The sequence below is a fragment of the Crinia signifera genome, chromosome 6 (assembly GCF_055691185.1).
Source record: "Crinia signifera chromosome 6, ASM5569118v1, whole genome shotgun sequence".
NCBI classification, from domain to species: Eukaryota; Metazoa; Chordata; class Amphibia; order Anura; family Myobatrachidae; genus Crinia; species Crinia signifera.
The window spans coordinates 290,239,832-290,256,454 of record NC_139222.1 but is presented as its reverse complement, the minus strand read 5'-3'; the positions used below and the strand labels follow the sequence as shown (position 1 = coordinate 290,256,454).

Here is a 16,623-nt window from a genome sequence, read left to right as displayed (position 1 = left end):
CCTCTATGTTCCCTGATATACACAGTTGTCCCCCGTCAGCAGCTGTTATTAGTTCCCCCTTAGTAGATGTACCTCTATGTTCCCCGATATATACAGTTGTCCCCCGTCAGCAGCTGTTATTAGTTCCCCCTTAGTAGATGTACCTCTATGTTCCCCGATATACACAGTTGTCCCCCGTCAGCAGCTGTTATTAGTTCCCCCTTAGTAGATGTACCTCTATGTACCCCGATATATACAGTTGTCCCCCGTCAGCAGCTGTTATTAGTTCCCCCTTAGTAGATGTACCTCTATGTACCCCGATATATACAGTTGTCCCCCGTCAGCAGCTGTTATTAGTTCCCCCTTAGTAGATGTACCTCTATGTTCCCCGATATACACAGTTGTCCCCCGTCAGCAGCTGTTATTAGTTCCCCCTTAGTAGATGTACCTCTATGTTCCCCGATATATACAGTTGTCCCCCGTCAGCAGCTGTTATTAGTTCCCCCTTAGTAGATGTACCTCTATGTTCCCCGATATACACAGTTGTCCCCCGTCAGCAGCTGTTATTAGTTCCCCCTTAGTAGATGTACCTCTATGTTCCCCGATATACACAGTTGTCCCCCGTCAGCAGCTGTTATTAGTTCCCCCTTAGTAGATGTACCTCTATGTTCCCTGATATACACAGTTGTCCCCCGTCAGCAGCTGTTATTAGTTCCCCCTTAGTAGATGTACCTCTATGTTCCCCGATATACACAGTTGTCCCCCGTCAGCAGCTGTTATTAGTTCCCCCTTAGTAGATGTACCTCTATGTACCCCGATATATACAGTTGTCCCCCGTCAGCAGCTGTTATTAGTTCCCCCTTAGTAGATGTACCTCTATGTTCCCCGATATACACAGTTGTCCCCCGTCAGCAGCTGTTATTAGTTCCCCCTTAGTAGATGTACCTCTATGTTCCCCGATATACACAGTTGTCCCCAGTCAGCAGCTGTTATTAGTTCCCCCTTAGTAGATGTACCTCTATGTTCCCTGATATATACAGTTGTCCCCCGTCAGCAGCTGTTATTAGTTCCCCCTTAGTAGATGTACCTCTATGTTCCCCGATATACACAGTTGTCCCCCGTCAGCAGCTGTTATTAGTTCCCCCTTAGTAGATGTACCTCTATGTTCCCTGATATACACAGTTGTCCCCCGTCAGCAGCTGTTATTAGTTCCCCCTTAGTAGATGTACCTCTATGTTCCCCGATATATACAGTTGTCCCCCGTCAGCAGCTGTTATTAGTTCCCCCTTAGTAGATGTACCTCTATGTTCCCCGATATATACAGTTGTCCCCCGTCAGCAGCTGTTATTAGTTCCCCCTTAGTAGATGTACCTCTATGTTCCCTGATATACACAGTTGTCCCCCGTCAGCAGCTGTTATTAGTTCCCCCTTAGTAGATGTACCTCTATGTTCCCTGATATACACAGTTGTCCCCCGTCAGCAGCTGTTATTAGTTCCCCCTTAGTAGATGTACCTCTATGTTCCCCGATATATACAGTTGTCCCCCGTCAGCAGCTGTTATTAGTTCCCCCTTAGTAGATGTACCTCTATGTTCCCCGATATACACAGTTGTCCCCCGTCAGCAGCTGTTATTAGTTCCCCCTTAGTAGATGTACCTCTATGTACCCCGATATATACAGTTGTCCCCCGTCAGCAGCTGTTATTAGTTCCCCCTTAGTAGATGTACCTCTATGTACCCCGATATATACAGTTGTCCCCCGTCAGCAGCTGTTATTAGTTCCCCCTTAGTAGATGTACCTCTATGTTCCCCGATATACACAGTTGTCCCCCGTCAGCAGCTGTTATTAGTTCCCCCTTAGTAGATGTACCTCTATGTTCCCCGATATATACAGTTGTCCCCCGTCAGCAGCTGTTATTAGTTCCCCCTTAGTAGATGTACCTCTATGTTCCCCGATATACACAGTTGTCCCCCGTCAGCAGCTGTTATTAGTTCCCCCTTAGTAGATGTACCTCTATGTTCCCCGATATACACAGTTGTCCCCCGTCAGCAGCTGTTATTAGTTCCCCCTTAGTAGATGTACCTCTATGTTCCCTGATATACACAGTTGTCCCCCGTCAGCAGCTGTTATTAGTTCCCCCTTAGTAGATGTACCTCTATGTTCCCCGATATACACAGTTGTCCCCCGTCAGCAGCTGTTATTAGTTCCCCCTTAGTAGATGTACCTCTATGTACCCCGATATATACAGTTGTCCCCCGTCAGCAGCTGTTATTAGTTCCCCCTTAGTAGATGTACCTCTATGTTCCCCGATATACACAGTTGTCCCCCGTCAGCAGCTGTTATTAGTTCCCCCTTAGTAGATGTACCTCTATGTACCCCGATATATACAGTTGTCCCCCGTCAGCAGCTGTTATTAGTTCCCCCTTAGTAGATGTACCTCTATGTTCCCCGATATACACAGTTGTCCCCCGTCAGCAGCTGTTATTAGTTCCCCCTTAGTAGATGTACCTCTATGTTCCCCGATATACACAGTTGTCCCCCGTCAGCAGCTGTTATTAGTTCCCCCTTAGTAGATGTACCTCTATGTTCCCCGATATACACAGTTGTCCCCCGTCAGCAGCTGTTATTAGTTCCCCCTTAGTAGATGTACCTCTATGTTCCCCGATATATACAGTTGTCCCCAGTCAGCAGCTGTTATTAGTTCCCCCTTAGTAGATGTACCTCTATGTTCCCTGATATACACAGTTGTCCCCCGTCAGCAGCTGTTATTAGTTCCCCCTTAGTAGATGTACCTCTATGTTCCCTGATATACACAGTTGTCCCCCGTCAGCAGCTGTTATTAGTTCCCCCTTAGTAGATGTACCTCTATGTTCCCCGATATACACAGTTGTCCCCCGTCAGCAGCTGTTATTAGTTCCCCCTTAGTAGATGTACCTCTATGTTCCCCGATATACACAGTTGTCCCCCGTCAGCAGCTGTTATTAGTTCCCCCTTAGTAGATGTACCTCTATGTTCCCCGATATACACAGTTGTCCCCAGTCAGCAGCTGTTATTAGTTCCCCCTTAGTAGATGTACCTCTATGTTCCCCGATATACACAGTTGTCCCCCGTCAGCAGCTGTTATTAGTTCCCCCTTAGTAGATGTACCTCTATGTTCCCTGATATACACAGTTGTCCCCCGTCAGCAGCTGTTATTAGTTCCCCCTTAGTAGATGTACCTCTATGTTCCCCGATATACACAGTTGTCCCCCGTCAGCAGCTGTTATTAGTTCCCCCTTAGTAGATGTACCTCTATGTTCCCTGATATACACAGTTGTCCCCCGTCAGCAGCTGTTATTAGTTCCCCCTTAGTAGATGTACCTCTATGTTCCCCGATATACACAGTTGTCCCCCGTCAGCAGCTGTTATTAGTTCCCCCTTAGTAGATGTACCTCTATGTTCCCCGATATACACAGTTGTCCCCCGTCAGCAGCTGTTATTAGTTCCCCCTTAGTAGATGTACCTCTATGTTCCCCGATATACACAGTTGTCCCCCGTCAGCAGCTGTTATTAGTTCCCCCTTAGTAGATGTACCTCTATGTACCCCGATATATACAGTTGTCCCCCGTCAGCAGCTGTTATTAGTTCCCCCTTAGTAGATGTACCTCTATGTTCCCCGATATACACAGTTGTCCCCCGTCAGCAGCTGTTATTAGTTCCCCCTTAGTAGATGTACCTCTATGTTCCCCGATATACACAGTTGTCCCCCGTCAGCAGCTGTTATTAGTTCCCCCTTAGTAGATGTACCTCTATGTACCCCGATATATACAGTTGTCCCCCGTCAGCAGCTGTTATTAGTTCCCCCTTAGTAGATGTACCTCTATGTTCCCTGATATACACAGTTGTCCCCCGTCAGCAGCTGTTATTAGTTCCCCCTTAGTAGATGTACCTCTATGTTCCCCGATATATACAGTTGTCCCCCGTCAGCAGCTGTTATTAGTTCCCTGCTCAGTATACAGATCTCTAGGATCCGAACCCGCACATCACTAGTAGCAATAGTAATCAAGCATTATACAAATAATGGGCCCCAGGCAGGAAGGGGTCATTGGGTCAATCACCGATGGTCAACAGGATATAGGTGGACACATGAAAAAGGTTAACATGCCTAAGGTCGACACAAGTATTTGGTCAACATTGAGAAGGTCGGTAGTCAAAAGGTTAATGTGGGTTATTTACGTTTCTTTTTGCCTTCAATGTCGAAACATTCTACTTACACACCATAAAAGTGCCCCGCTGCGCTCACCATAATTCGGGCTCGGAAAAACCACCTGTCGGCAAATGTCGGCTCAAAAAAACCTTTTGACTATCGACTTTCCCGATGTCAACATAATGCTTGTGTTGACCTTCTGACGACCTTAGGCATGTCATCATTTTTCATGTGTAAACCTAAGGCCTGTCGATCTTCAGTGGTCGACCCAATGTATGTCGACTTTAATGGTGTCGACCTAATGACCACAGACTTGGGGTTTATACCAAATTGCGTACTTCAGGATTGCATCAAATCTCACACACGAGCGCCGGATCCAGAAACGTTCTATTTACCGCCGTCCTGCTATATACTCCTACCGACCATGTACCAGCCAGGCTGTGGGTATATAGCGTATACACCTTATTACTTAGTTCAGGATTGCATCAAATCTCAGAAACGCCGGTTCCAGAAAACCTGTATTCACAGCAGCAAGTACAAAGAGCAGATCCATGATAAATACTGTGCAAACAGGAACCAGCACCTTTCATGGGAAGGATACTGTATACGGGACGCGTTGTGTGTAATTAGTATCTCACTGCATGGAAGGATACTGTATACGGGACGCGTTGTGTGTAATTAGTATCTCACTGCATGGGAGGATACTGTATACGGGACGCGTTGTGTGTAATTAGTATCTCACTGCATGGGAGGATACTGTATACGGGACGCGTTGTGTGTAATTAGTATCTCACTGCACGGGAGGATACTGTATACGGGACGCGTTGTGTGTAATTAGTATCTCACTGCACGGGAGGATACTGTATACGGGACGCGTTGTGTGTAATTAGTATCTCACTGCACGGGAGGATACTGTATACGGGACGCGTTGTGTGTAATTAGTATCTCACTGCACGGGAGGATACTGTATACGGGACGCGTTGTGTGTAATTAGTATCTCACTGCACTGGAGGATACTGTATACGGGACGCGTTGTGTGTAATTAGTATCTCACTTCACGGGAGGATACTGTATACGGGACGCGTTGTGTGTAATTAGTATCTCACTGCATGGGAGGATACTGTATACGGGACGCGTTGTGTGTAATTAGTATCTCACTGCATGGGAGGATACTGTATACGGGACGCGTTGTGTGTAATTAGTATCTCACTGCATGGGAGGATACTGTATACGGGACGCGTTGTGTGTAATTAGTATCTCACTGCATGGGAGGATACTGTATACGGGACGCGTTGTGTGTAATTAGTATCTCACTGCACGGGAGGATACTGTATACGGGACGCGTTGTGTGTAATTAGTATCTCACTGCACGGGAGGATACTGTATACGGGACGCGTTGTGTGTAATTAGTATCTCACTGCACGGGAGGATACTGTATACGGGACGCGTTGTGTGTAATTAGTATCTCACTGCACGGGAGGATACTGTATACGGGACGCGTTGTGTGTAATTAGTATCTCACTTCACGGGAGGATACTGTATACGGGACGCGTTGTGTGTAATTAGTATCTCACTGCACTGGAGGATACTGTATACGGGACGCGTTGTGTGTAATTAGTATCTCACTTCACGGGAGGATACTGTATACGGGACGCGTTGTGTGTAATTAGTATCTCACTGCATGGGAGGATACTGTATACGGGACGCGTTGTGTGTAATTAGTATCTCACTGCATGGGAGGATACTGTATACGGGACGCGTTGTGTGTAATTAGTATCTCACTGCATGGGAGGATACTGTATACGGGACGCGTTGTGTGTAATTAGTATCTCACTGCATTTGAGGATACTGTATACGGGACGCGTTGTGTGTAATTAGTATCTCACTGCACGGGAGGATACTGTATACGGGACGCGTTGTGTGTAATTAGTATCTCACTGCACGGGAGGATACTGTATACGGGACGCGTTGTGTGTAATTAGTATCTCACTGCACGGGAGGATACTGTATACGGGACGCGTTGTGTGTAATTAGTATCTCACTGCACGGGAGGATACTGTATACGGGACGCGTTGTGTGTAATTAGTATCTCACTGCACTGGAGGATACTGTATACGGGACGCGTTGTGTGTAATTAGTATCTCACTTCACGGGAGGATACTGTATACGGGACGCGTTGTGTGTAATTAGTATCTCACTGCACGGGAGGATACTGTATACGGGACGCGTTGTGTGTAATTAGTATCTCACTGCACTGGAGGATACTGTATACGGGACGCGTTGTGTGTAATTAGTATCTCACTTCACGGGAGGATACTGTATACGGGACGCGTTGTGTGTAATTAGTATCTCACTGCATGGGAGGATACTGTATACGGGACGCGTTGTGTGTAATTAGTATCTCACTGCATGGGAGGATACTGTATACGGGACGCGTTGTGTGTAATTAGTATCTCACTGCATGGGAGGATACTGTATACGGGACGCGTTGTGTGTAATTAGTATCTCACTGCATGGGAGGATACTGTATACGGGACGCGTTGTGTGTAATTAGTATCTCACTGCATGGGAGGATACTGTATACGGGACGCGTTGTGTGTAATTAGTATCTCACTGCATGGGAGGATACTGTATACGGGACGCGTTGTGTGTAATTAGTATCTCACTGCATGGGAGGATACTGTATACGGGACGCGTTGTGTGTAATTAGTATCTCACTGCATGGGAGGATACTGTATACGGGACGCGTTGTGTGTAATTAGTATCTCACTGCATGGGAGGATACCGTATACGGGACGCGTTGCGTGTAATTAGTATCTCACTGCATGGGAGGATACCGTATACGGGACGCGTTGCGTGTAATGAGTATCTCACTGCATGGGAGGATACCGTATACGGGACGCGTTGCGTGTAATTAGTATCTCACTGCATGGGAGGATACCGTATACAGGACGCGTTGTGTGTAATTAGTATCTCACTGCATGGGAGGATACCGTATACAGGACGCGTTGTGTGTAATTAGTATCTCACTGCATGGGAGGATACCGTATACAGGACGCGTTGTGTGTAATTAGTATCTCACTGCATGGGAGGATACCGTATACAGGACGCGTTGTGTGTAATTAGTATCTCACTGCATGGGAGGATACTGTATACAGGACGCGTTGTGTGTAATTAGTATCTCACTGCATGGGAGGATACTGTATACAGGACGCGTTGTGTGTAATTAGTATCTCACTGCATGGGAGGATACTGTACACAGGACGCGTTGTGTGTAATTAGTATCTCACTGCATGGGAGGATACTGTACACAGGACGCGTTGTGTGTAATTAGTATCTCACTGCATGGGAGGATACTGTACACAGGACGCGTTGTGTGTAATTAGTATCTCACTTCATGGGAGGATACTGTACACAGGACGCGTTGTGTGTAATTAGTATCTCACTTCATGGGAGGATACTGTACACAGGACGCGTTGTGTGTAATAAGTATCTCACTTCATGGGAGGATACTGTATACAGGAAGCGTTGTGTGTAATTAGTATCTCACTGCATGGGAGGATACTGTATACAGGTCGCGTTGTGTGTAATAAGTATCTCACTGCATGGGAGGATACTGTATACAGGGCGCGTTGTGTGTAATAAGTATCTCACTGCATGGGAGGATACTGTATACAGGGCGCGTTGTGTGTAATTAGTATCTCACTGCATGGGAGGATACTGTATACAGGACGCGTTGTGTGTAATTAGTATCTCACTGCATGGGAGGATACTGTATACAGGACGCGTTGTGTGTAATTAGTATCTCACTTCATGGGAGGATACTGTATACAGGACCCGTTGTGTGTAATTAGTATCTCACTTCATGGGAGGATACTGTATACAGGACGCGTTGTGTGTAATTAGTATCTCACTTCATGGGAGGATACTGTATACAGGACGCGTTGTGTGTAATAAGTATCTCACTTCATGGGAGGATACTGTATACAGGACGCGTTGTGTGTAATTAGTATCTCACTTCATGGGAGGATACTGTATACAGGACGCGTTGTGTGTAATTAGTATCTCACTTCATGGGAGGATGCTGTATACAGGACGCGTTGTGTGTAATTAGTATCTCACTGCATGGGAGGATGCTGTATACAGGACGCGTTGTGTGTAATTAGTATCTCACTTCATGGGAGGATACTGTATACAGGACGCGTTGTGTGTAATAAGTATCTCACTTCATGGGAGGATACTGTATACAGGACGCGTTGTGTGTAATTAGTATCTCACTTCATGGGAGGATACTGTATACAGGACGCGTTGTGTGTAATTAGTATCTCACTGCATGGGAGGATGCTGTATACAGGACGCGTTGTGTGTAATTAGTATCTCACTGCATGGGAGGATGCTGTATACAGGACGCGTTGTGTGTAATTAGTATCTCACTTCATGGGAGGATACTGTATACAGGACGCGTTGTGTGTAATTAGTATCTCACTTCATGGGAGGATACTGTATACAGGAAGCGTTGTGTGTAATAAGTATCTCACTTCATGGGAGGATACTGTATACAGGACACGATGTGTGTAATAAGTATCTCACTGCGTACATAGATAGTGCAAATGTAACAGTGTCTGTCCTGCAGGTGGGATACCAAAGCCTGCTCAAACTGGAGGGATCATGAGACCACCAAGCATGGCAAGCATGGCAAGAGGTTATATCCATATATATCCCCCTCACACTACATTCTATATACCTCCTGTCCTGCTATATCCCCCTCACACTACATTCTATATACCTCCTGTCCTGCTATATCCCCTCACACTACATTCTATATAACCCCTGTCCTGCTATATCCCCTCACACTACATTCTATATACCTCCTGTCCTGCTATATCCCCTCACACTACATTCTATATACCACCTGTCCTGCTATATCCCCCTCACACTACATTCTATATACCTCCTGTCCTGCTATATCCCCCTCACACGACATTCTATATACATCCTGTCCTGCTATATCCCCCTCACACTACATTCTATATACCACCTGTCCTGCTATATCCCCCTCACACTACATTCTATATACCTCCTGTCCTGCTATATCCCCCTCACACTACATTCTATATACATCCTGTCCTGCTATATCCCCCTCACACTACATTCTATATACATCCTGTCCTGCTATATCCCCTCACATTACATTCTATATACCCCCTGTTATGCTATATCCCCTCACATTACATTCTATATACCCCCTGTCCTGCTATATCCCCTCACACTACATTCTATATACCGCCTGTTCTGCTATATCCCCTCACACTACATTCTATATCCCGCCTGTCCTGCTATATCCCCTCACACTACATTCTATATACCACCTGTCCTGCTATATCCCCTCACACTACATTCTATATACCGCCTGTCCTGCTATATCCCCTCACACTACATTCTATATACCACCTGTCCTGCTATATCCCCTCACACTACATTCTATATACCTCCTGTCCTGCTCTATCCTCCTCACACTACATTCTATATACCTCCTGTCCTGCTATATACCCTCACACTACATTCTATATACCGCCTGTCCTGCTATATCCCCTTACACTACATTATATGTACCTCCTGTTCTGCTATATCCCCTCACACTACATTCTATATACTGCCTGTCCTGCTATGTCCCCCTCACACTACATTCTATATACCGCCTGTCCTGCATATCCCCCCACACTACATTCTATATACATCCTGTCCTGCTCTATCCTCCTCACTCTACATTCTATATACCTCCTGTCGTGCTATATACCCTCACACTACATTCTATATACCGCCTGTCCTGCCATATCCCCTTACACTACATTCTATATACCTCCTGTCCTGCTATATCCCCTCACACTACATTCTATATACCACCTGTCCTGCTATATCCTCCTCACACTGCATTCTATATACCTCCTGTCCTGCTATATCCCCCTTACACTGCATTCTATATACCGCCTGTCCTGCTATATCCCCTCACACTAAATTCTATATACCTCCTGTCCTGCTATATCCCCTCACACTACATTCTATATACCCCCTGTCCTGCTATATCATCTCACACTACATTCTATATACCTCCTGTCCTGCTATATCCCCTCACACTACATTCTATATACCTCCTGTCCTGCTATATCCTCCTCACACTACATTCTATATACTGCCTGTCCTGCTATATCCTCCTCACACTACATTCTATATACCTCCTGTCCTGCTATATCCCCCTCACACTACATTCTATATACCGCCTGTCCTGCTATATCCCCCTCACACTACATTCTATACACCCCCTGTCCTGCTATATCCACCTCACACTACATTCTATATACCGCCTGTCCTGCTATATCCCCTTCACACTACATTCTATATACCTCCTGTCCTGCTATATCCCTCCTCACACTACATTATATATACCTCCTGTCCTGCTATATCCCCCTCACACTACATTATATATACCTCCTGTCCTGCTATATCCTCCTCACACTACATTCTATATACCTCCTGTCCTGCTATATCCCCCTCACACTACATTCTATATACCTCCTGTCCTGCTATATCCCCCTCACACTACATTATATATACCGCCTGTCCTGCTATATCCTCCTCACACTACATTCTATATACCCCCTGTCCTGCTATATCCCCCTCACACTACATTCTATATACCTCCTGTCCTGCTATATCCCCCTCACACTACATTCTATATACCGCCTGTCCTGCTATATCCCCTCACACTACATTCTATATACCCCCTGTCCTGCTATATCCCCCTCACACTACATTCTATATACCTCCTGTCCTGCTATATCCCCTCACACTACATTATATATACCACCAGTCCTGCTATATCCCCCTCACACTACATTATATATACCACCAGTCCTGCTATATCCCCTCACACTACATTATATATATACCGCCTGTCCTGTTATTAGAGGTGGAGCGTAACCTCTTGAGGACACAGGAAGATGGTACATAATATACAGTATACATGACGTACAGACATTGTTGTGGCAGAGGCAATATGGCTCAGTACAGGGTAAGCAGGATCAGGAGAAGGACAGAGGGAGAACGTAAATCATTAGAGTAAGACACATGTACAGGTTATTGGAAACTGCAAAAGGAGGTTTTTGATAGAAGAAAATAGTTTAAATAAATCTACATAGAAACAGACTGTAAAAAACTATTTTTTAAAGTAATTTTGTTTTAATCATTGCACATGTAATAATATCTCTATCTGTCAGGTATAATGCCACTGATGGGTGCGACTTCAAATCTACTGGGCACACCGATTATGGGAGCAGGTTTCTGATATACCAAATTATATATACTGACTGTAATCCATAACTACAGTATATACACTGCACTATATATATTATTTGTCTTAATATTACCCCCCCCCCCCCAGACACACACACACACACACTACATTATATTTACCATTAGTCCTAATATATCCCCCTCACACTACATTCTATATACCCCCTGTCCTGCTATATCCCCTCACACTACATTCTATATACCTCCTGTCCTGCTATATCCCCCTCACACTACATACTATATACCGCCTGTCCTGCTATATCCCCCTCACACTACATTCTATATACCTCCTGTCCTGCTATATCCCCTCACACTACATTCTATATACCCCCTGTCCTGCTATATCCCCTCACACTACATTCTATATACCACCTGTCCTGCTATATCCCCTCACACTACTTTCTATATACCGCCTGTCCTGCTATATCCTCCTCACACTACATTCTATATACCTCCTGTCCTGCTATATCCCTCCTCACACTACATTCTATATACCTCCTGTCCTGCTATATCCCCTCACACTACATTCTATATACCGCCTGTCCTGCTATATCCCCTCACACTACATTCTATATACCTCCTGTCCTGCTATATCCCCTCACACTACATTCTGTATACCTCGTGTCCTGCTATATCACCTCACACTACATTCTATATACCGCCTGTCCTGCTATATCTCCTCACACTACATTCTATATTCCTCCTGTCCTGCTATATCCCCTCACACTACATTCTATATACCTCGTGTCCTGCTATATCACCTCACACTACATTCTATATACCGCCTGTCCTGCTATATCCTCCTCACACTACATTCTATATACCTCCTGTCCTGCTATATCCCCTCACACTACATTCTATATACCTCCTGTCCTGCTATATCCTCCTCACACTACATTCTATATTCCTCCTGTCCTGCTATATCCCCTCACACTACATTCTATATACCTCGTGTCCTGCTATATCACCTCACACTACATTCTATATACTGCCTGTCCTGCTATATCCCTCTCACACTACATTCTATATACCTCCTGTCCTGCTATATCACCTCACACTACATTCTATATACCGCCTGTCCTGCTATATCCTCCTCACACTACATTCTATATAGCTCCTGTCCTGCTATATACCCTCACACTACATTCTATATACCGCCTGTCCTGCTATATCCTCCTCACACTACATTCTATATTCCTCCTGTCCTGCTATATCCCCTCACACTACATTCTATATACCTCCTGTCCTGCTATATCCCCTCACACTACATTCTATATACCGCCTGTCCTGCTATATCCCCCTCACACTACATTCTATATACCACCTGTCCTGCTATATCCCCCTTACACTACATTCTATATACCTCCTGTCCTGCTATATCCCCTCACACTACATTCTATATACCGCCTGTCCTGCTATATCCCCTCACACTACATTCTATATACCTCCTGTCCTGCTATATCCCCTCACACTACATTCTATATACCGCTTGTCCTGCTATATCCTCCTCACACTACATTCTATATACCTCCTGTCCTGCTATATCCCCTCTCTCTACATTCTATATACTACCTGTCCTGCTATATCCCCCTCACACTACATTCTATATACCTCCTGTCCTGCTATATCCCCCTCACACTACATACTATATACCTCCTGTCCTGCTATATCCCCTCACACTACATTCTATATACCACCTGTCCTGCTATATCCACCTCACACTACATTCTATATACCTCCTGTCCTGCTATATCCCCCTCACACTACATTCTATATACCGCCTGTCCTGCTATATCCCCCTCACACTTCATTCTATATACCGCCTGTCCTGCTATATCCCCTCTCTCTACATTCTATATACCACCTGTCCTGCTATATCCCCCTCACACTACATTCTATATACCTCCTGTCCTGCTATATCCCCCTCACACTGCATTCTATATACCTCCTGTCCTGCTATATCCCCTCACACTACATTCTGTGTACCGCCTGTCCTGCTATATCCTCCTCACACTACATTCTATATACCGCCTGTCCTGCTATATCCCGTCACACTACATTCTATATACCGCCTGTCCTGCTATATCCCCTCACACTACATTCTATATACCTCCTGTCCTGCTATATCCCCTCACACTACATTCTATATACCACCTGTCCTGCTATATCCTCCTCACACTACATTCTATATACCTCCTGTCCTGCTATATCCCGTCACACTACATTCTATATACCTCCTGTCCTGCTATATCCCCTCACACTACATTCTATATACCTCCTGTCCTGCTATATCCCCTCACACTACATTCTATATACCTCCTGTCCTGCTATATCCCCTCACACTACATTCTATATACCCCCTGTCCTGCTATATCCCCTCACACTACATTCTATATACCTCCTGTCCTGCTATATCCCCTCACACTACATTCTGTATACTGACTGTCCTGCTATATCACCTCACACTACATTCTGTATACTGATACTATCCGTGCTGTATCCTATACTCTGATTTAGCCCCTATGAGACCCGTTATGGGTGAAGTCTCCACAGTTCTGGATTCCGTGTCCCCCGATGACACCACTGTCTATGACTCTGACCATGGAGAGAGCTCTGCGGTTCGCGCGTATTTTCCAGAGAGCTGGATTTGGATGCTGCATCCGGTGAAGTGAGTATCAGATATTGGGGTGTCCTGTACCCCCAGTAATAACCATTTCTGGGCTGTTCTGTATATCTGGATGATTTGTGTACTTCTATCTGATCTAATAGGCCTATTATTAGCTGTCACTTCGGGGACAGACATAATTGTCACCATCTCATAGGCCGGAGTTCCTACAACTCCGGAATTTAGTAGCTCACGGCCACTGGTGTATTTATAATTGATGCAGTGTTTGTGGTGTACACGGGCCCCTGAATCCATAGGGGACCCACACGCTGCACGCATTTAATACTTCCACCTCCGGAGCCCTGCACAGACTCTACAGCGATTTCGAGGAGGCTGCACCTGGGCCCAGGCAGAGGAGGCAGCACATGGGCCCAGACATAGGAGGCTGAACCTGGGCCCAGGCGAAAGAGGCAGCACCTGGGCCCAGACATAGGAGGCTGCACATGGGCCCAGACATAGGAGGCTGCACATGGGCCCAGACATAGGAGGCTGCACCTGGGCCCAGACATAGGAGGCTGCACATGGGCCCAGACATAGGAGGCCGCACATGGGCCCAGATATAGGAGGCTGCACATGGGCCCAGACATAGGAGGCTGCACATGGGCCCAGACATAGGAGGCCGCACATGGGCCCAGACATAGGAGGCCGCACATGGGCCCAGACATAGGAGGCCGCACATGGGCCCAGACATAGGAGGCCGCACATGGGCCCAGACATAGGAGGCCGCACATGGGCCCAGACATAGGAGGCCGCACATGGGCCCAGACATAGGAGGCCGCACATGGGCCCAGACATAGGAGGCCGCACATGGGCCCAGACATAGGAGGCCGCACATGGGCCCAGACATAGGAGGCCGCACATGGGCCCAGACATAGGAGGCCGCACATGGGCCCAGACATAGGAGGCCGCACATGGGCCCAGACATAGGAGGCCGCACATGGGCCCAGACATAGGAGGCCGCACATGGGACCAGACATAGGAGGCCGCACATGGGACCAGACATAGGAGGCCGCACCTGGGCCCAGACATAGGAGGCCGCACCTGGGCCCAGACATAGGAGGCCGCACCTGGGCCCAGACATAGGAGGCCGCACATGGGCCCAGACATAGGAGGCCGCACATGGGCCCAGACATAGGAGGCCGCACCTGGGCCCAGACATAGGAGGCCGCACCTGGGCCCAGACATAGGAGGCCGCACCTGGGCCCAGACATAGGAGGCCGCACCTGGGCCCAGACATAGGAGGCCGCACCTGGGCCCAGACATAGGAGGCCGCACCTGGGCCCAGACATAGGAGGCCGCACATGGGCCCAGACATAGGAGGCCGCACATGGGCCCAGACATAGGAGGCCGCACATGGGCCCAGACATAGGAGGCCGCACATGGGCCCAGACATAGGAGGCCGCACATGGGCCCAGACATAGGAGGCCGCACATGGGCCCAGACATAGGAGGCCGCACATGGGCCCAGACATAGGAGGCCGCACATGGGCCCAGACATAGGAGGCCGCACATGGGCCCAGACATAGGAGGCCGCACATGGGCCCAGACATAGGAGGCCGCACATGGGCCCAGACATAGGAGGCCGCACATGGGCCCAGACATAGGAGGCCGCACATGGGCCCAGACATAGGAGGCCGCACATGGGCCCAGACATAGGAGGCCGCACATGGGACCAGACATAGGAGGCCGCACATGGGCCCAGACATAGGAGGCCGCACCTGGGCCCAGACATAGGAGGCCGCACCTGGGCCCAGACATAGGAGGCCGCACATGGGCCCAGACATAGGAGGCCGCACATGGGCCCAGACATAGGAGGCCGCACATGGGCCCAGACATAGGAGGCCGCACCTGGGCCCAGACATAGGAGGCCGCACCTGGGCCCAGACATAGGAGGCCGCACCTGGGCCCAGACATAGGAGGCCGCACCTGGGCCCAGACATAGGAGGCCGCACCTGGGCCCAGACATAGGAGGCCGCACCTGGGCCCAGACATAGGAGGCCGCACCTGGGCCCAGACATAGGAGGCCGCACCTGGGCCCAGACATAGGAGGCCGCACATGGGCCCAGACATAGGAGGCCGCACATGGGCCCAGACATAGGAGGCCGCACATGGGCCCAGACATAGGAGGCCGCACATGGGCCCAGACATAGGAGGCCGCACATGGGCCCAGACATAGGAGGCCGCACATGGGCCCAGACATAGGAGGCCGCACATGGGCCCAGACATAGGAGGCCGCACATGGGCCCAGACATAGGAGGCCGCACATGGGCCCAGACATAGGAGGCCGCACATGGGCCCAGACATAGGAGGCCGCACATGGGCCCAGACATAGGAGGCCGCACATGGGCCCAGACATAGGAGGCCGCACATGGGCCCAGCATAGGAGGCCGCACATGGGCCCAGACATAGGAGGCCGCACATGGGCCCAGACATAGGAGGCTGCAC

At 48.0% G+C, this 16,623-nt stretch overlaps 1 protein-coding gene across 1 annotated transcript in view; it reads left to right on the top strand.

Moving 5' to 3' along the window:
* The window catches only part of LOC146009483 (alpha-2-macroglobulin-like protein 1), a 196,413-nt gene that overhangs the window by 136,047 nt on the left and 43,743 nt on the right, over window positions 1-16,623 (top strand). The window contains exons 19-20 of the mRNA XM_083149909.1: window positions 8,798-8,866; window positions 14,032-14,182. Coding sequence (XP_083006035.1) covers window positions 8,798-8,866; window positions 14,032-14,182 — 220 coding nt within the window. The remainder of the gene's footprint in view (window positions 1-8,797; window positions 8,867-14,031; window positions 14,183-16,623) is intronic.